This window comes from Coffea arabica, chromosome 4c (assembly GCF_036785885.1).
Source record: "Coffea arabica cultivar ET-39 chromosome 4c, Coffea Arabica ET-39 HiFi, whole genome shotgun sequence".
In the NCBI taxonomy this organism is placed as follows: Eukaryota; Viridiplantae; Streptophyta; class Magnoliopsida; order Gentianales; family Rubiaceae; genus Coffea; species Coffea arabica.
This window is the reverse complement of record NC_092316.1, coordinates 12,319,429-12,341,219: the sequence shown is the minus strand read 5'-3', so window position 1 is coordinate 12,341,219 and position 21,791 is coordinate 12,319,429. Positions and strand designations below refer to the sequence as shown.

Below are 21,791 nucleotides of genomic sequence, written 5' to 3'. Positions count from 1 at the left end.
CACAAAGTGTCAATCACATATATATATATTAGAACAAAGAAAATAATTACCTTCAGTCCCTCCCATCCTTCTCAAGAAAAGGGATGTAGTCCTCCTCCTTAGGAAAAGGGAAGAGAAATAAAAGTGGGATACCCTGCAGGGTAGGCTGCTCACCAAAAGACACCAAAAAAAATTGTAAGATTTTATATTTTAAAACAACTAGAAAAATATTTTTTCATAAAAATAGCAAAATTTTTTAAAAAATATTTAGCCACAATTGATTTCTTCTTCTTAGGATAAGGGTGGAAGTGTTGGAGCAAATGTAGGAAAACCTTGCACAAAAAACAAAAATGAAGCATATACGTAAAACCAAAAATGACAAAAAATCAAAGATTGATCAAAGACTCAAAAAGCAAAAAAGTAATATATAAGCAGCATCATGTCATGAAACAGATAAATAAAGCTGCAAACGTGGAAGCAAGAAGCACGCCTTTGTCAAGAGAAGAAGGCGTGGTCTCAGCAGGAAAGCGTGGAAATTAACAAAGGAAGCAAAAAAGGCGTGAGTTCATAATCACGCCTTTTCTGGGAAAATGCTCAAGAAACGTGAGCTCAAGTGGGCAAGTGGATCTGCAACCAATTCTATTAGCAAGGTCACGAGGGCCAGCTGAACCAAGGACACCGAAGAATTAGTTACTAGTAGCTATAAATTGGCCAGGAACAGAGAGGAGTGGGTAGGAATTTTTTAGCCAAATTTGGGATTGTTCCCTGAGCATTCTTCTTTCTGTTCTTCCTTCCTTCTTGTCATTTCCTTTCCTTTACCGCCAATTCTATATCTTCTTATTCAGTCAATATCAATATTATTTCGTTTGATTGCTTAACCATTCTTAATAGATTTTTCCTACTGATAATCATAAGTTCTGCGCAAGTAAACTGTATCAAATTCCATTCTCGGCCACTCTATTGCCTAGTTACTGTTCGATACCATCACAGCCACCCAGGAAATGGCCAGATTGTAGAGGGAGTTAAGGGAAAAGGTGAGGGGAAGGGAGGATCCAAACTGCCTAGGATGGATTTTCCTCTATTTGATGGGACCAATCCTAGGGAGTGGGTGAGGAGAGCTAACAAGTACTTCCAGATATATGGAGTAGAGGAAGAAATGAAAACTGATATTGCCCAGCTCTATCTCAAGGATAGAGCAGACACCTGGTTTCATGGAATGTACTCTGAAAGGGGAGCAGTTCCATGGAGGGAGCTATCCTTAGCAATCTGTGAGAGATTTGGAGAGGGAGATCCACATGAGGCCATCGAGGAGTTCAATAAATTGTTACAAACTAGCAGTGTAGCAGACTACCTGGAAAAATTTGAGATGCTGAAATCACTAGTAATGATCTCACTCCCTGGACAACCTGATTCCTATTATAAATCCTGTTTCCTTAGTGGTCTTAAGGATGAAGTTGTCAACATGGTCAGGATGACCAAACCACTTACATTAGCAGATGCCATTGAAACTGCTAAGCTATAGGAGAAAAATCTAGAAGCCATTAAGAAAGCACAGGGTAGGGGCATACAGAAACCTTCCTTGCCACCATTATCACATACCACTAATTTCTCTAACAAAATGAAATGGCCTAACAACCAGAAACCAGACCACCATACCAACAAGAGTACCAAACCAGGAGGGCCATCAACCAATCACTACAAGGGAATCACTCCCTCTGAATTTAGCTATAGAAGGGAGAAGGGGTTGTGTTTCAAATGTGCTGAACCGTATACCTTAGGACATACCTGCAAACAAGCTCATGCTCATTACATAGTGGTGGATGAGCCTACTGAACCTGACATTCCATTGGAGGGACAGGGGGAGAGTGCTGAAGAATATAGTGACTGTTCAGAAAGGTATCTGCAAGGAGAACATAGAGGTCTCCATCCATGCTTTAGCAGGGGGGAATGAACACAAAACCATCAAAATGAAAGGGAGACTTGCAGGAAGGGAGCTGCTGATACTTATTGAAGGGAGACTTTCGATATAAGGTTTTTCTTTCGGAAATTATTTCACCGTGAATACGATTTTTGTGTGAGAAAAATCACTGGGCAGCTACAAGTTGACTCCAATTTGTATTTACATTTTGTTCCAAGTAATAGAATAAAACAATAATCATAAAATAAACGACTTTATTTTATCATACCTTATAGTAAATAATTAATCCATAATTATAGTTCACAAGCGGTGTCTAGCAGCACGTCGCAACCGCCCAATTACTCGGAATTAGTCAAGCGAATTTGACCTAATCTTTCCGTGAAAAATTATCGTGTAATTATTGTTCTTTCACCAAAGATATCTAATTAGTCAAGAATAAGGAATAAGTGCCAATTCCCTGATGACTAATTAAGTTTTCTAGTTCCCGAAATTTACCCTGAATTAGGTTAAATTGAAGACATTCTTCAATTTACCTAATAGTCGACTTTAGGGCCAATTTCCCACTAGTGGCCATCCGGATATCAACTCTTTCTATCAGAGTGGTAAATCCTATCTCCATCACCCATTCTCTTTACATGCTTCATACTACATCCAACTTCTACACCTTAAGGCACTCACGAAGAGTAACAAATAAATAGAGTCAAAATGTAATGATTCACACTCAAGATACTATGGTGATCTCAAGTCGTAGGATCATTTACACAATTTTTCACTAGAGATACACCATTGGCACTAGATAGATATCCTAACGGGATCTCTAAATGGATCATTCCAATGCATTTGTACTTTCCAAATCATCTACACATTAGCCTAGGCATCATCATACCATAGTTGATGAGAATAACCACTAATTACATTAATTAGAGGCTAACTGTGTACTAGTTTTACCATACTAAAGATGTCCTATTTCATTAGTACTATAACTAGGGAATTTTAAGAATATTACTATAAATGCGATTGATATCTCATAGTCATCAACTCTTGTGACTACCATCACATTAGTAAACATTCTAAGGACTTTATCAGTTATATCCAATATTTAACAGATAAATAAGAAATTATTAAAATACAAAACATATAATTTAGGAATGTATAAAATAAAAACAAATACATTGTTTTAGGGCATACATTCCAACAATCTCCCACTTGCACTAAAACAGATTATCCATGTTTTTCATTCCAAAAGATAATACATGACTATCATGCTTCTTTTGAGGAAGAACTTTAGTAAGAGGATCAGCTATGTTATCCTCTGTGGAGACTCTCTCTATCTTTACATCATTCCTAGCAACGATTTCTCTAATCAAGTGAAATCTCCTAAGCACATGTTTGGATCGCTGATGAGACCTAGGTTCCTTGGCTTGAGCTATAGCTCCATTGTTATCACAGTACAAAATGACCGGATTAACAATGGTTGGAACCACACCAAATTCAGTTACGAACTTCTTGATCCAAACTGCTTCCTTAGCTGCTTCCGCGGCCGCAATGTACTCAGCCTCTATTGTAGAATCTGCTGTGGTGTCTTGTTTGGAACTCTTCCAACAGACAGCACCTCCATTAAGAGTAAAAATGAAGCCTGATTGTGATTTACAATCATTCTTACCTGATTGAAAACTCGCATCAGTATAGCCTTTGAGTTCTAACTCACCCTTTCCATATATTAAGAACAAATCTTTGGTCCTTCTTAAGTACTTAAGAATGTTCTTAACGACTATCCAATGACCCTCACCTGGATTAGCTTGAAATCTGCTTGTGACACTCAGAGCATAGGAGATATCAGGTCTTGTACATAACATAGCATAAATAATTGATCCAATTGCTGAAGCATATGGAACATTGTGCATCTTATCAGTCTCAACTTGTGTTTTTGGACACATGTTTTTAGAAAGGCTTATACCCTGAGTCATAGGTAAATTACCCCTCTTAGACTGATCCATGCTAAACCTTTTTAGCACCTTTTCTATGTATGTAGATTGTGAAAGACCCAGTAGCCTTTTAGATCTATCCCTATAGATCTTAATGCCTAATATATAGGCCGCTTCTCCTAAATCTTTCATGAAAAAGTTCTTCAACAACCAACCCTTTACCGATTGTAACATCGGTATATTGTTTCCCATTAATAATATGTCATCTACATATAAAATAAGGAAAACAATCGAACTTCCACTAACTTTCTTATACACACAAGGTTCATCCGGATTTTTGAGAAATCCAAACTCTTTGATTGTCTCATCGAATCGGATTTTCCAACTCCTAGATGCTTGCTTAAGTCCATAAATAGACTTTTGTATTTTACATATTTGACTAGGATTTGTAGATGTAAAGCCTTCAGGTTGTGTCATATACACATCCTCATGCAATGTCCCGTTAAGAAACGCGGTCTTTACATTCATCTGCCAAATCTCATAGTCATGATAAGCTGCTATGGCAAGCAATATCCGAATGGATTTAAGCATAGCTACTGGTGAGAAAGTTTCATCGTAATCGATTCCCTCTTTCTGCTTGTAGTCTTTGGCTACCAGTCTAGCTTTATAGATAACCACATTACCATCCATGTCAGTCTTCTTCTTGAAGATCCATTTACACCCTATAGGTTTTATCCCTTCAGGTGGATCAACTAAGGTCCACACCTTATTATCATACATGAAATTTATTTCGAAATTCATGGCTTCTAACCATTTAAAGGAGTCTGGATTACTTATTGCCTCTTGGTAGGTAGTAGGTTCGTCATCTTGAATGACTAGAACATCATTGCTATGGCTCACAAGAAATTGGTATCTCTTGGGAGTTGAGCGTATTCTTACCGACCTACGGAGCCCTTGTGTATCAACAGTTTCAGTATCTGCCCCATCATTATGTGGTTGAAGCTGTCCTTCATTAGATCGTTCATTGTTTGTTGGATGATCTTGAATTTCTTCAAGATCTATTCTACTCCCACTGCTTCTTTCTAGAATGTATTTTTTTTCTAGAAAAATAGCATGTTTTGAGACAAACACCTTTTGCTCAATTGGATTGTAGAAATAGTATCCTATAGACTCTCTTGAATACCCTACAAACAAACATTTGTCAGATCTAGCTTCAAGCTTGTCTGACTCTGCCCTCTTCACATAAGGTGGGCAGCCCCAAACCTTCATATAAGACAGATTTGGTTTCTTTCCTTTCCATATCTCATATGGTGTGGAGTTAACAACTTTAGTGGGTACTCTATTAAGAGTATAAGAGGCTGCATCTAATGCAAATTTTCAAAACGATTTTGGGGCACTTGAGTGGCTCATCATAGAACGAACCATATCCAATAAGGTTCGGTTTCTCCTTTCAGAAACACCATTTAACTGTGGTGTACCTGGAGGAGTTCATTGTGGAACTATTCTATTATCCTTTAAATAAACTCCAAACTCGTCATTTAAGTATTCTCCACCACGATCAGATCGTAGTGTCTTAATACTTTTATTGGTTTGTTTTTCTACTTCATTCTTGAATTCCTTAAACTTTTCAAAGGATTCAGATTTGTATTTCATTAAATACACGTAACCATATCTCGAATGGTCATCCGTGAAGGTAATGAAGTATGAAAAACCACTTTTAGCAGTGATCGACATTGGGCCGCATACATCAGTATGTACTAGCCCAAGTAAATCACTGGCTCGTTGCCCTTTTCCAGTGAAGGGCATTTTGGTCATTTTGTCAAGTAAACAAGCTTCACATGTATCATATGATTTATAATCAAATGAATCCAAGTATCCATGTTGGTATAACTTGGAGATGCGTTTTTCATTTACATGACCAAACCTACAGTGCCAGAGGTAGGTTTCATTTAGTTTATCTATTCTCATTCTTTTTTCACTCACATTGAGAATTTGATGATCAAGATCTAAAATATATAAACCGTTATTCCAACTTTCAGAACCATAAAACACACCATTTTTTTAAAAAAAAACAACATTTATTCTCCTGGATTATCCGAAACCCATTTAAATCCAAACAGGAAATAAAAATGATGTTTGTAGTAAGTGCTGGAACACAACAACAATTTAATAATTCTAAAATCAATCCACTGGGTAAAGTGATATAATAAGTCTCTACAGCTAAAGCAACAACTTTTGCTCCATTGCCCACACGTAGGGTGACTTCTCCTTTTTCCAGCTTTCTACTGTCCCTTAGACCCTGCATAGATGTGCAAATGTGAGAACCACATCTGGTATCTAATACCCAAGAGTCTGATTTGGAAGTAGACACATTAATCTCAATCATATATGTACCTGATGATGAAGCTTCAGTAAGCTTCTTTTGCTTCAGGCTCTCCAAGTATGACTTACAGTTCCTTTTCCAATATCCAGTTTGATTACAATGGAAGCAGGTTGCTTTGGACTGGTCCGCCTTTGCCTTTTTGGGCTTTTGGGTGGGCTTGTTTTTGGATTTCTTAAATCTCTTTTCTTGCCTCTTCCTCTTCTTAGAGGAAGTAACGACAAGCACACCAGTAGAGCCTTTTTGATTTCTTTCTTAGCAGTTTTCAGCACATTCAACAATTGAGGCAAAGTGTGTTGCAGATTATTTATCTGATAGTTCATAACAAACTATGAGAAAGAATCTGGCAGAGATTGGAGCACTAAATCAACATTCAACTCCTGATCCATCTTAAAACCTAATTCGGCCAATTTTTCAATTAGCCCAATTATTTTTAAGACATGCGGAACAATAGGTGCTCCCTCTGCCATCTTGCACCTGAACAATTCTTTAGAGGTATCATATCTAACCGTTCTTGATTGTTGTTCAAACAACTCTCTCAGGTGTTGTACAATATCATACGCCCCCATGTTCATGTGCTGCTGCTGAAGCTGAGGAGTCATGGAAGCTATCATGATACATGAAGCTTCCCTATTGTTATCCTTATGTTTCTTATAAGCATTTCTAACAGCAGCAGGTGCAGTAGGTTCAGGCTCTTGAGGCATTGGACCATCAAGTACATACTCAATTTTCTCATGAGTGAGAACGATAAGGACATTACGATGCCAATCAAGAAAGTTCGTGTCGTTGAGTTTGCAATCAGTAAGAATAGTACGAAGGCTCAAATTGTTACTCATTCTACAACAAAATGAAAAATAGAATTTGTTAGAAAAATGTTTTGTTTAATAAAATCATAAAAACTTCAAAATTATGATTTTATTTCCACTATTTTTTTTCAAATCAATTACCCTCTAAAATTGAATCAGGAATTTCTAAAATTCCATAGTGGCTAGGATCCTATCTTAATTTATTTCGACCTTGAGTGTGTCCCAACAAATCGAAAATAATTATGAAAGGCAGGTACTTTTACCAATTACAACTTATTGTAATTCCTAGATCAGTTGGGTGTCAACACTTGACTTTAAATCTCTATGAATCAACCCAACACTTGCCTCTAAAATTAATGATTTTGAGTGAATCCAAACAAATCATAATTTTAGCTAAATCAAACCCATCATTCTTGGGAACATTTCTCATAGCAAAAACACGTAGTAAGTAAGGCAGCCTTGGATGAATCCCAACAAGCTAGCACTTAATAACTACTCTAGTTTTATATTATAATGATGGAAGGCATTTTATTGATTTAATATTATTGTTGAGGGATTTGTCTCCTTTTTTCAAAAATATTTTATAATTAAAATTTGAAAAAATTGCTCGTCTGGTCTCATCAATAAACATGCATATAACCATTTCAAAAACGTATAAACATGAATTTAAATCGTGGATGGTTGTGGATATTCCTAAACTAATTTCCCCGGCCATTAGGAAAATTAGCATGAGACTAAAATCTTTAATACCTAGACAAACTCCTTCGTTGTAGTATGCCTCTTTTCTTCTTTTCAAAGTTACAATTTCTATATAAGTTATATAAATTCCTATCATCTATTCCTATCTATTGTACATTACAAATAGTATAGAAGAAACCTCGAGTTACATTCGGAGGGAATTTAGATGAGAAAAGAAATTACAATTAGAAAATAAGAAAGGCAGGACACGCAGGCCCTATTTTAAAATTAATTACAACCATTCAAACCTAGAATGACTGTAACCATCCAAAATACCACAATCATATTGCGTACTATATCCACAACCATCCACCCTGCATTTTCACAATTTAAACAACTTTCAATAAAAGAAAAGCATGTAAAATAAGCAATCTCAATTCATGGATTAATTGGATTTAATTCCTAAGGTCCCAAACAAAATTTGGGTCCATGCATATGCGAGAAAATTTTGGTAAAATTAATTTTTATTATGACATTGTTATTCCTAACTAAATTAGGAAAAGAATTGGAAAGATAATTTCAATTAATCAAATTAATTGTGAATCAATTCCCAACCTAATAAATATGAATAATAGATCCCATAACACATTTTAACAATTAAAAAGGGATCTAATTCAAAAATTGTCAAAAGGTTTAAAACTTCAAATTCTCAAAACAATAGTTTCCTAAACTACTACTACTCTTGTTTTCTAGCACTTCCGGCAACTACAATTGGACACTACCACTTAAGCCACCACCGCTGAGGTCTCCACTAACCATCAACGGCAGCAACTCCCAGCGGCAGCCACCACTGGAAGCAACCACTCGGCTGCAACACCAAGGTACAAAGCCGTGCCTGATTGCTGCTGCTCTTCGTTATCACGCCTGTTTGCTGGATAGCGGAGCTACCACCGCAACAGCCATCACCACTGGAGTCTCCACTGACCACTAGTGGCAGCGGCTCCTAGCAGCAGCCACCGGAGATCATGGGCAGCAACCGTGAGGAGGCTGCTGTGCCCTTGCCGATGTCTGCAGCAAATTTGCAGCGCTTTTGTCCCAGAGAGCTCATAGCTCTTCTACCCAGCAACCACCACCAGGCGTACAATCTCCCACTGCCACCAAGGAAAGCCACCATGGCCTCACATGGCAGCAGCAGCTGGCGGCAGCCTTTGCAGCCGCAGGTTTGTATCGTTTTTTTTTTTCTCAATGATCATCCTGCAACTTTTGCAGATGATCAACTTAAATCCACAGGTGAAGCAAACAGCTGGCGGCAGCCCTTGCAGCCGCAACATCGCAGCAGCCACAGGTTTGCATTTGCAAACCTGCTATATCGTTTTTTTTTTTCAATGATCATCCTGCAACTTTTGTAGATGATCAGCTTAAATCCACAGGTGAATCAAATCCACGGAAAGGAAAAAAAACAAGCGTCTACGATCCAACAATAGCTCCATCCGAGCTTCCATAAGAGAAGACATACGTAGCTTCAAAAGCTTCATAAGAAAACCCTTTTTTTTTTTGTTTTGAAAAACCAAAAAAAAAAAACAATTCTCCCATAATTCCGCATATTCAATTAAATCCAATTAGGAATATTAATCCATGAATCCAAAATTGCCCAAAATCATACATAAAATTCTTAGGGATGGCTCTGATACCACTGTTGGGTTTTAGGGACACTACGCAGCGGAAAAATAATATTTTTCCCTAAAACCATCCAGGAATCACCCTAGATTTTACGTATGATGTACTAAAAGTAGGGTTTTAGAATTACCTTAATCCAAACGGCGTCTCCCTGCAGCGTTGTTTGAGGATGGTCAGCCCTTGAGCAGTCCAGTCGTCCTGCCTCTACTGATATCCACGCTAGAGCAACCCTGGGTCGTCTCACGAACTATATATTGAAGAGCAAGAAAAAGTTGCTAGCCCTTCTTGCTCTTATTCAAAAATATGTGACGCTCACAGATTCTCCCTTTTGTCTTTTTGTTACCTTCACCTCTCTTTCCTCCTTTATCTCTCCCTTTGGAGTAAAAAGGAGAAAGAGAGATAATAAGATAGAATGATGAGTCTTTCTGTTTGATTCAAAATCAAACGATAATACGTCTCATCACACAAGACTCTATCTATCAGTTATGTGACAGATAAGAGATAATCGTTCACTCTTATTTACTCAAATAGGCCTGGGATTTATTTTCTTTTAAAATTAAACCCCGATAATTTACATAGTTTTAATTCAGGATTAAACCTCTATTGCGTGTGACCCAATAGGTCCCGAATAAGTTGGTAATAATTATGGTTTAATAATTAGATAAAATAAACGACTTTATTTTATCATACCTTATAGTAAATAATTAATCCATAATTATAGATCACGAGCGGTGTCTAGCAACACATCGCAACCGCCCAATTACTCGGAATTAGTCAAGGGAATTTGACCTAACCTTTCCGTGAAAAATTACCGTGTAATTATTATCCTTTCACCAAAGATATCCAATTAGTCAGGAATAAGGAATAAGTGCCAATTCCCTGATGACTAATTAAGTTTTCTAGTTCCCAAAATTTACCCTGAATTAGGTTAAATTGAAGACATTTTTCAATTTACCTAATAGTCGACTTTAGGGCCAATTTCCCACTAGTGGCCATCCGAATATCAACTCCTTCTATCAGAGTGGTAAATCCTATTTCGATCACCCATTCTCTTTACATGCTTCACACTACACCCAACTTCTACACCTTAAGGCACTCACGAAGAGTAACAAATAAATAGAGTCAAAATGTAACGATTCACACTCAAGATACTATGGTGATCTCAAGTCGTAGGATCACTTACACAATTTTTCACTAGAGATACACCATTGGCACTAGATAGACATCCTAACGGGATCTCTAAATGGATCATTCCAATGCATTTGTACTTTCCAAATCATCTACACATTAGCCTAGGTATCATCATACCATAGTTGATGAGAACAACCACTAATTACATTAATTAGAGGCTAACTGTGTACTAGTTTTACCGTACTAAAGATGTCCTATTTCATTAGTACTATAACTAGAAAATTTTAAGAATATTACTATAAATGCGATTGATATCTCATAGTCATCAACTCTTGTGACTACCATCACATTAGTAAACATTCTAAGGACTTTATCAGTTATATCCAATATTTAACAGATAAAAAAGAAATTATTAAAATACAAAACATATAATTTAGGAATGTATAAAATAAAAACAAATACATTGTTTTAGGGCATACATTCCAACATTTGATTCATTGCAGGTCAATTCGATTGCTCCTGTTCAGCGTCCTGTTCTGATCGTGCTGTCGGCAAATTTTCCACTAACCTATATAGTTTGGTACTTAAACAACCAAGTAGGCAATCAGGGCAATCGAGAAGAATGCTTTCATATAACGTGAAAGTTATACATAGCTCGGTATGATTCAAAAGTTCTACAATATTTTCATTTTTAGTTTTATCTTGAGTGAAAATAGTTCAATAATATTTGTGGTGACAATTAATGATCATTTAGTTGTATAAGCTGTTACATTTCTATCGCTTTAGTCATAACAAGAAGTATACATGTATTTTGTTGTGTTAAATATCTTGCCAACATAATGAAGACCTATTGCAATTGAGATTGTTTATCTTCAGCACCAAAATTAATTTCATTAGTCATATAGCATGAATGTTGTTACACATGATAATCAAAAACAGAAAATAATTTCACCTGAAATGGTAAATTGAATATGCTTACTGCTAAAATCTACATACTCAACAACTAAATTGATGGTGAGGATGACGAAACAAGAAGCCACCAAACATCGCCATTCAATCCCATATTTCTTGTCAAAATCCTGCCATAGCCAAAAATCTGCAGAACACTAGACAAATATGGGATAAAAAAAGCAGCAGATAAATACTCCATCATCATAATTATGAAGTGCAAGGATTCAATCCATACCAATCCCTTTTGGCATGGATTTTTGATGTTGTGAAGGTTTCTTTCAAAACTAATTGATGAAAATCTTGGCACATAATCTCCCTTTACTTGTGTCTTTTCCTTTTCCCAACTCCCCAACTTAAGGTTTAACAACTATTAGTTTTATCCCTCCTTGTTTTTGTCTTATCATTTTGTCATCGTCAGATATTGAGGATACAACTGGTAAGTGTTGGTTCTGGACCAAATTAATCATATAAGTAATAGTAATTTCTTTGGTAAAAATTTAACAAATAAATTCACAAAATCTCATACCTCAATATTGCATTAATAATTGCAAATAATTTGTACCATCAAAGTTATTTTGGCATGGGTTGATGCGCGAACTAGATCTTAAAATTATTGGATGAACAGTTTCTGATCTTCAATCCGACCACCTTGAATTGATAGCTACTAAAAAGTTCGATAGGGCTGAGGCGCGTTGAACGCTCTCTTTAAGAGGATATGCGCCCCTACGGTATTTTTTAAACCGATGCAGAAGGTCTAGCGCGCCGCCTCCAGGATACAACAGCCCAACTCTATAGCTGTTGCTTCCCTTTGATCTGCACAACCAAGAGAAACAGAAGCTTCCCAATATCTTACTTTGCCCAAAGAAAATAGAATGAGGGAGAAAGAAAAGAGTGTGAGGAAAATAGAATTTAGAATGATCTTTTGTTGAGAGAAGTGTGTCTCAAAATTCTCCAAAGAATTTCACTATTTATAGGCTACAAAACCTTAAGAAAAAGGGGTTGAAAATGTGTAACGGTTTTTCCATATTAAATTGTAGTCAATTGGTAGAATTTGTAACCTAAAAAATTAATCCACATTTGAATGGGTTATAAAGACTCAATTAATTCCTCATTTGAACAAATAATTCATTTGTAACTCTAATTCAAATAATTGTATAATAACTCCATTTAAAATGTATTGTAACTCCCACAATTATAATTCCCATAACTCCCAAATAAATTATTATAACTCCTTGTAATGAAACTCCCACAATTATAATTCAAATAACTTCCAAATAAATTATTATAACTCCTTGTAAAGATTTGGTCAAGGAAAAAATTAAGATTTTATTAAAACACACCAACAGTAAGGAATAAAATTATCCAAAACTCTCAAGGATTGGATATGTTTCTACGAATTTGTACATTCTTGTGGGTTGGGTAGTGCCATATATATATATATATTTTTTTTTTGTCAGCAACGATACATATGTATAACCTACTCTATCCTAATTTAAGGGGAGGGGAAGCCTAAGGAGACTGTTGTAGGGGTTAGTGGATATACAGACCCAACTAGATCAAGGGAGTGCTATGGCACAACTCTTAGAATTTTTTCACTGCTGGTGAGGTTTGAACCCTCACCAACAGCCCAAGAAGGGACTTAAGTCCCTCCCTGGTGATCACTGAGCCATTGGCCCAGTGGGTAGTGCCATATCACCTCACGTCTTTGTATGCTTTCTACAATTCCAACACTTTTGAAGAGAGAGTCCTACAGGCTTTCAGCTCTGGTTTGATCAGTTGAATTCCTTGAAAGGCCTCAAACTAATGGTGAGCCTACACACCTTTTGAGGTGTGATTTGATGGCATTCCTGCGTTTGCTACAAAATCATGGCTGGGTTGAGGAAGATGCTTCTTTGATGGAAAAATATTTACATTGTCAATGTGCTTGTTTGATATTTTCAACGGTGCGTTGTTTTAGGGATTTCAGGATTCTATTTTCACGGATATTAGTAGTAGTTTCTGATTGTGTTTAGAGTTTTACAACATCAGATGCTGAGTGCAATTTTTGTAGTAACTTTTCACTTCTTTTTGAGTTTTGAAGTATCTTACCATTTTTTACCTTTTTTTTTTTTTGGTCCTCAAGAAAAATCATCCCTTCTTATGACCTCTTGAACGACTTTCTTTTCTGCCTAGCTTTCACCATTTTTTTTGTTTACCAAGAGATTGTTTGTCTAAAGAGAGTTAAAAGGAAAGAAGATAAAAAAGGTTTAGGTTTAAAGAGTTTCGATCGCCACGTTGATACCAACAAATGGGAGCAAAAAATGCAAATTTGCAAGAACCAAAATGTGGTGGTTTTATTTTGTATGGCCAATGCTTCTTTGACACTTATCCATAGTCCAGACCCATTGGACTAAATAATGTTTCCTGGTTACAGTTTTCAAGCATTTTTCATGACCTCCTCAACGACTTTCTTTTCTACCTAGATTTCACCATTTTTTGTTTTTCAAGAGATTGTTTGTCTAAAGAGAGTTAAAAGGAAAGAAGATAAAAAAGGTTTAGGCCTAAAGAGTTTTGCAAGATGATAATAATAATACGAGGTATTTTGACTGTAGCGAAAACAAAGACTTTTGTAAGATTATAATAATAGCATGAGACATTTCAATGGTAATGAATTTGGGAAGAGATGATTTGAGATAAAATAATTCGCTTCACAAATTCTAATTACCTTTTTATCTTTTCAATCATCTTTTTATCTCACATACATCACATCATAAAAAGTGCTACAGTAATTATCTTAAATAAACTCTTATCCCAACAAACTCTTAAGAGTTTTGCAAAATGATAATAATAGTACGAGGAATTTAAACGGTAGTGAAAACAAAAAGTTAAAAGTTTTGTAAGATGTTAATAATAGTATGAGGTATTTCAAAGGTTGTGAACATGATAGAAGAAAAATTGAATATATGTTCTGCCAAGTGTCTTAGACTCGTATTTTTTCGGTATTTTCTTTTCTTTTTTTTTTGGATAGCTTTTTTCATGCTAGACTAATAAAAATTAAAAGCAGTCATGGTGGCTTTTTTTTAAAATTTTTTTTTCCTATACAAATAAAAAGCTATTTGAAGCACTAAGGAGTTTGGTAGGGGTGGCAATCGAGTCGGATTCGGGTTGGCGGGTCGGGTTGAGACTTAAATATAACAAAGAATCTGTTGACCCGAACCCGACCCGCCGGCCCGAAACGGGGTTAGGGTACCTGACACGAACCCGAAAATTTTGAGTTGGCGGGTCGACCCGAAATGACCCCAAACTTAATTTTAATTTATTAATTTATCACTATAATTTCTAATAAAATCAATTTTTCACAAAATTAATTACATCATCAAGTAATAAAAATTTAAATAAATAATTTCAAACCAAATCTAAAATAAATTAAACACCATAAAAGTGTTTTATCCCAAACCAAATATAAAATAAATTAAAACAGCATAAAAGTAAAAAATAACATAATATATTATTTATCCAAATATAATAATTTTAACTTCACACAAGTTAAATAAATTCATTTAGGATTAAGTAATTAATGCCTTTGGAAAAAAAGAATGATTTAGTTCAGTTAGATAAAATAATTTTTATGTTTATTAAATTAGTTTTAATTCGTAAACGGGTCACATCGGGTCATATCAGGTCACCGCGGGTTGACCCGAAATTGACCTGTTTTCTTTTCGGGTTCATCAGGTTCGACCAGATTCTGACCCGAACTCCCGAAACCTCAACCCAAACCCATTAATTTCGTGTTAGGTTCGTGTCGTGTTTTCGAGTCACGTCAAGAATTGCCACTCCTAGAGTTTGGTATGAATTGTTATAATTGTTGTTGAAACAACATGCATTGTGAACAAACGACTTGACCAATTTCCAGAGCAATTTCTGAATACAACTACTTGAACAAATGACTTGACCAACCTCCAAAACAAGTTCCGAATATAACAAGTTCCTGAAAATTGAGATAAGACAAGCTAAATATGTTAATACTTTTTGTTGATGCAATTGTCAGCACAGGGTACGAGATAGCTAAGCTTAATCAACTATTTTTCCATCTGGTTTCTTTCAACTCTAAATCAATAGATTCCCGTCAACTTCTGCAAACATTTCAACATGGGATGGAATCAAGAGTGGAGTTATGTACAAGTGAGGGGGGCAATTTGAAAATTTCCAAAAGTATATATGCACGAAAAGTTTCATGACATTTAATTTTGTCATGTATTTGCATACCTTGAAATTTTCAAATTTCCTTTTTTTTTTTTGTCTCGCCCCGAAATTTGTAGAATAATTGCAATTATAACCTACCCTAATATGGACACAATCAAAACGAAAATAAGATATTGTATGAAAACAAAAGAAGAATCTGAAATTTGGTACAGTAAACTAAACGAATCTTCTTCATTTGAACTAATTTTTTCAAGATATTCTTTATAATGTCCAGTCATTGGTGGAGCCAGGACAGAAGGACCTATGGCTAGTGAGGCTAGTATTATACGCCTAAAATGATGTCAGTATTATTATATAGAAAGAAATTGAATAAAGATTATGGCTATATTATGAGTTTTTTGTATTATAAAAGTATTGAAATCATTTCTTATTCAAGTAGTAATCAATTTTGTTTAAAACATTTGTACTATATGCGAGATATCTAAAAGAAATTGATTGTTTAGGGAGATAAAGTGAGGGAAATTAAAATTTTCATAATATATGCAGACAATGTTAAAAAAAAAAGTTAGCAATTTAAAAAAATTGAGGTGCAAGCAATTATGAGCTTAACATAAAAAATTTCAAAAGTTTTAAGCTATTCTTTAAATTTTATAAATTTGAGGGAGGTAATTGCCTACTCTCAGCACCATGTGGTTTTGTTATCGTTCCTATGTCTGGTGTACAAAACCACCTGTCATATTGATTATGTACATTTTTTTAAAAATAAATAAAAGAAAACTTTGGCCTTTCTTTTTTTTTTATAAAACATTATAATTTTATTAAAATCTTCGTTCCTATATCTAGTGTACAAAACCACTAGTCATACTAATTATTTACATTTTTTAAATAAATAAAAGAAAGCTTTTGTCTTTCTTTTTTAATAAAACATCATAATTCATTAAAATCTATCATCAAACATACACAAATACCAAAAAATAACAAATCTGAAAAATGGATACTACAGATCTCAGATAAAAATTACATTATAAAACTCCACATTTAAAAATTGAGATAAAATTATTGTAGATCTACGAACATCTGTGCATGCTGTTACTTGCTAGAGCTGCTAATTAACTATTTCAAATACAAATATTATGATGAGATTTGTCGAATAGATCCAAAAATTTCTAAATCTAATAGTCAAGACCTAAAAAGACTGAGATCCAATAAAAGAAAATTGAAAAAAACTATTTAAAACTCTCATTAGGAATCCCTAAAAGAAAATAAAACTCTCATTAGAACACTCACTGGAAAAATTTAGAAAATAGGAAAACTCTTGCTAGACAACTCTAGAAAAAGAAGAACTTCTTACTAGGAAATCTTAAGAGAGAATTTAGTCACACAAATGAAAAGAGCTATAAAGAGAGCTCCTACCGTGGGAAAAGATAAAAAACAAAAAATTGATCTTTCTCCCATGGGAAAGTTTGAAGGAGGTTTTGGTTAAATAGTTTCGCTAGAGGGGAGAGCAAGTCACGGATTAGAACCCATGGAAAATTTTTTTTGTTTTTTAGATCAACGGATATATTATTTATTCATGGAAAAGAAAGACAAAAACATTCCTCTTACATATGCCTAATTTTCCGAATTGAAGGTATTCCAAATCTGTCTAGGCGGATTGCCCCACGAGCCAACCTTGGGAACGTACTAAAGCTGTCGTATACCTTGACTTGTTGCTCTGGATGAGATACACCCACATTGAACAACGCATCAACAACTGTGTTAGCCTCCCGATAACAGTGTGAAAATCAAGCCGGATCCTCCACGAACTGCCAAATCTGCCTGACCTCCTTTCGAATCTGCCACGGACACTGAATGCGACACTGAATGATCCCAACTAAGAACAATGAATCCGATTGCACACATATATTCCCAAACCCCCTATGTATACACGTTTGAAGACCAATAAGGAGGGCCCGAGCCTCTGCACCCATGGAAAAGTTGAAGGAGGCTTTGATTAGATAGTTTTTCTAAAGAGAAGAATAAGTCATGAATTAGAGTTATCAAGAAAATAAATGAAAAATTATTATTAATTCTCTTTATTAAAGATGGAGTCATGTGGTGAGCACAACGCAAACTATTTCACCTTCCAATACACTGAAATATTTGCATCCCTGGTCTTGAGGTTTTAGTTCCACCACCACAAAATAGAATCAATTTATGTGCATAGAGCGAGCTTCTACTGGATGAGAGGCAGGAGCGGTCATCAAATGGACCGCTCCTGAACTGTTCATGGCCAAGATTTGACCCAAAAAAATTGTACGATTCAGATCACTTCTTGTACCTCGTTTTTAACAATGTGTGTGGAGCCCATAAAAATTTATTCTAAAGTTACACGTTGTGCAACAAAGTTACGCCGTGTGTAAAATGCACAAAAACACCTGCAACCGTTCCTGCCCGTAGTCCGCTTCTACTATAGGTAAAAAGTATTCGATATAGGCCATCAAAGCTAAGTTTTGGAGGCCAGAAGTCCGATGACAATTATAACATCGTAAACCCACCAATAGCTGTATTTGGATATCAAAATTATCCCTAATATTGTTTTATTTGCATCACACATATACTTTCTAATTACTTTCTTATCATTTCAATCACTTTTTGTGTCATATATATATATATATATATATATATATATAATATATCACAAAAAAATGCTATACTAATTATTTTAAATAGTGTCCTATTCAAACACACCAATGCGAGACTAGCATATCGGGGCAACCCTATCATACACCATGACTACTTCAGAACTATTGCAAGGTTGGACAATTTGATTGGTCAGTTGTTCATTTCGTTCTCAAACCACTATATAACATGAACTTTCGTTTGTGGGTGTTGTGTTGGCCTTGGTGTATTTTTTGAAAATTATTATGAAGATCGCTGATTCACACTTTAATGAGTACTATAATATTATGCGTATTTGAAAATTAACAACAAAAAAAAAACATAAAATACCTACACCTGATGATGCTCAAAAATGCTTGCAAACTTATACTTACTCAAGATTAAAAAGTAGTAACAGTTATATGTAAAATGAAGTTAAATTTAATTTTCACACTCTTTGAAGTCAATGATATCCGTCCATTTCACCCTCGGTAGATTGATATTCTGATGAGATGTGTGATCAGAGTCTTGTTTTGTGTCTTGATCAACGGATGGATTTCTCTATCTTTATTCCTTCTACGAATCATACCTAGGTTATTAATCCAGGATTGTTACGGACATTGAAAAGTTTCATTTTAATTATTGTTGAAAATGTTAGTTATTCTGTTCAACTTACCAACTTGTGTTTTATAGTTTTCAGTTTTCCATTTTTTTTATGCTTAACATAATTTTTTACTGAATAGAGAAATGCTTATTTCAGTTTTTCCATTTTTTTTATTCTTAAAATAATTTTTTTTTCTGAATAGAGAAATGCTTAAAATCCCTTACCTTCTTACAACTTTGTGAGTTGTTTTAGATAAAGGACATTAGAATTTTGAATAGAAAAGTGCGTTAATGGTTTTTTTTCTTCTTTCTTTTTTGCTATAAAAGTTGCACTTATATATCCTACTTAGAGGTATTTACCTACATTGAGAATCCTAATTCTGAAAACTTGAGCTTTGTGAAACACGAACTATTATAGTTTGATTCTGCAAAAACTTCTTGAATTGTTAAGATATATGCACCAATTACTTTACAGTCAAGGCATATACTTTTTTTTTCCTCTAACAGGGAAAGGATGGAAACTGAGAAGCAAACAAGGAAAACAGAGATTAGAACCCATAATTTCTAATTCCTGAAAGCTCAGCTTTAGCCATTAAAATAAAGGCATATTATTCCATGCAAGTGAACACGTATATGGTTTTGGTGGAGTATTTGTAGCAGGAGTGATAGGGTTTAAAGAAGTTTTCAGGGGATTTCAGGTACTATTTTCCGTTTAAAATGATTGGATTGAATTATAAGTTGAGAAAGATTATAACTATCAACTTTCTACTTTTCGCCATTGGTTTTAGGTGCCTACAATGCTGCCAGCGCCACAATCAGCCAATTGCCTTCATAGGCACTTAATCTTTTCAATCAAGCCTTTGTGGCTTGGTTAAACAAAGGTTTGAACACATATTGCATGGCACGATGAGAAAGTGATTGAGAGGAGGCAGGAGGGGATACTGGAAATAGTTTGGAGAAGGGAGGATGAGAAAGTATCTGGGTAAGAAAAATGTATGATTACTAGATATTTGGAGACAAATATTTTGCAAATGTGTAAAACACACAAACTACAGCATGGATGCAATAGACTGTGACGATATCTAAAATATGGAAGTTTATTCAAAGAAACAAAGCAAGAATACATCAATGTAGCATTTTTAAACTTTGTTGAAAAGAGTGTTTGGAAGGAGCTAAAACATTTTACATTCAATAGTAAATTTGGGAATGGACAATAGAACGGGCAACTCTCTCCTGCACTTTTGTGTAACTCCATCCATACAGTCAGTTCATCTTCTTAGCTCTTTCATTTTCTTTTTGCCTCTGTTAACTTTTCACTAACATGAGTTGGGATGCGATTCGTTAAAATGAACAGCCTATCATTTAACACAGTAACTTCCCTGTCCAAGTGATTGACTCTTTGCTCCACTCGTGAACTCATTAGGTTCATATAAACCAATGACACACAATGGAAACTCAGCCGATGCTGCCATCTCGATAAGGTCGGCCAATGCTGCTATTGCGAATTTGGCTATTTTGATAGGGCAAATTTGAATCAATTAACTAATATGGAAGAATTTAACAAAACTGTTCAGTTCAAGGATAGCAATTTGATTTGTTAGGAATAGCAAACTTAAATGAAAAAAAAAATTCTTGTTGTAGTTCTGAAAATTGGACAAACATTTTTCCTTAAAAACTAGCTTTTAATACAATCGACATGGAACACATGTGTTATTTTTTTGCACGAGGTTGGTGGGGTTTTAATGTGCATAACATAGAATAAAATGCCAAGAGATGGAGGATCATAAGCAAAATAAGACAAATTCATCTTTAATACCGTAGATAAGAGGAGGCACCATCTTGCTGAGATAGTAGGATGTCTAATTGAAGGAGAAGATGATATAGTTTTTCCAACGACCATCTTTTGATGTAATTAAAAAAAAAAACAAGTTTATTGAATATTTTCTCTCATATTACCTTCAATTCAATTGGTTTCTTTTATGATTTTTGTTAATTTCGACGCATACCTGACATCTTGCAGTCGATAAACATCAATTGACCTAAATTTGTGACTAAGTTAAAGTTACTTATCGTTTGCATAGAAATAGTTTTAATATCTCTATATATAAAGCATGAGCACCCTTTGATGTTAAAATTTTCTGTCATTTAGTAGATTACCTGATACACCTTCATTTGTTAGACTTTTACAACCCACCTTTCCTTCTTTCTCTTAGCCACTCTCCTTTTTTTTTTCTCTTAATAATATACTAAATGACTTCCTCCAAATTACCACTAATCCATGACACTCATCCAATATTTCAAAAAAAAATGATAATTGTAAGTTACATAAAGTTCCTCACCCTTTGTTCCTCTAATTAATTTGGTAATCTTTGTCTTTTTAAAATTTATTTTTTCATTATTTTCTTCTTAATATGCACACAAATAGTGTGTGCCTTCTTGAACACTAGTTTCAAATTGTTGTAATTCCTAGGTTGAGCTTTGGATGGTTGCTCCAACGACACAACAACATATTGATCTAGGCTATTCTAACTAGATTTGGATCAAAACAGTTTAATTTGCTGTAAATCCATGGTTTTGAGCTTTCAATGATTGCTCAATTTTGTAGCTTTATCTGATCAAGTAAAGGAATGATTAAGTTTATGAATTAGGTTAACACAAGTAACCAACTAGGCATTACATACAAATTCAATTCGGTATGTTTCACTGATGATGAACAAAAGATCCCAGACTTTGGTGGGCATTGGTTATATATGGTAATGACGTTTGTATAACTGTTTGCTTAGAAGTTAGAAATTGATCTTGAACTCGACCGTGTCTTGCTTCTACTAAAGTTTAAGAAAGACAAGATCGATACAAAAACTATGCAAAGGAAGAATTCATGCCAGGATATACTGCATTAGCCACAACAAAGAACCATGCAA

General features: G+C 34.9%; 1 protein-coding gene across 1 annotated transcript; it reads left to right on the top strand.

Annotated features, from left to right (window-relative positions):
- Window positions 1-1,045: 1,045 nt before the first annotated feature.
- LOC140004683 (uncharacterized) lies at window positions 1,046-1,501 on the top strand. The gene has a single exon (XM_072044822.1). It carries the CDS (start codon window positions 1,046-1,048, stop codon window positions 1,499-1,501), a length of 456 nt encoding a protein of 151 aa, XP_071900923.1.
- The last annotated feature ends 20,290 nt before the right edge of the window (window positions 1,502-21,791 follow it).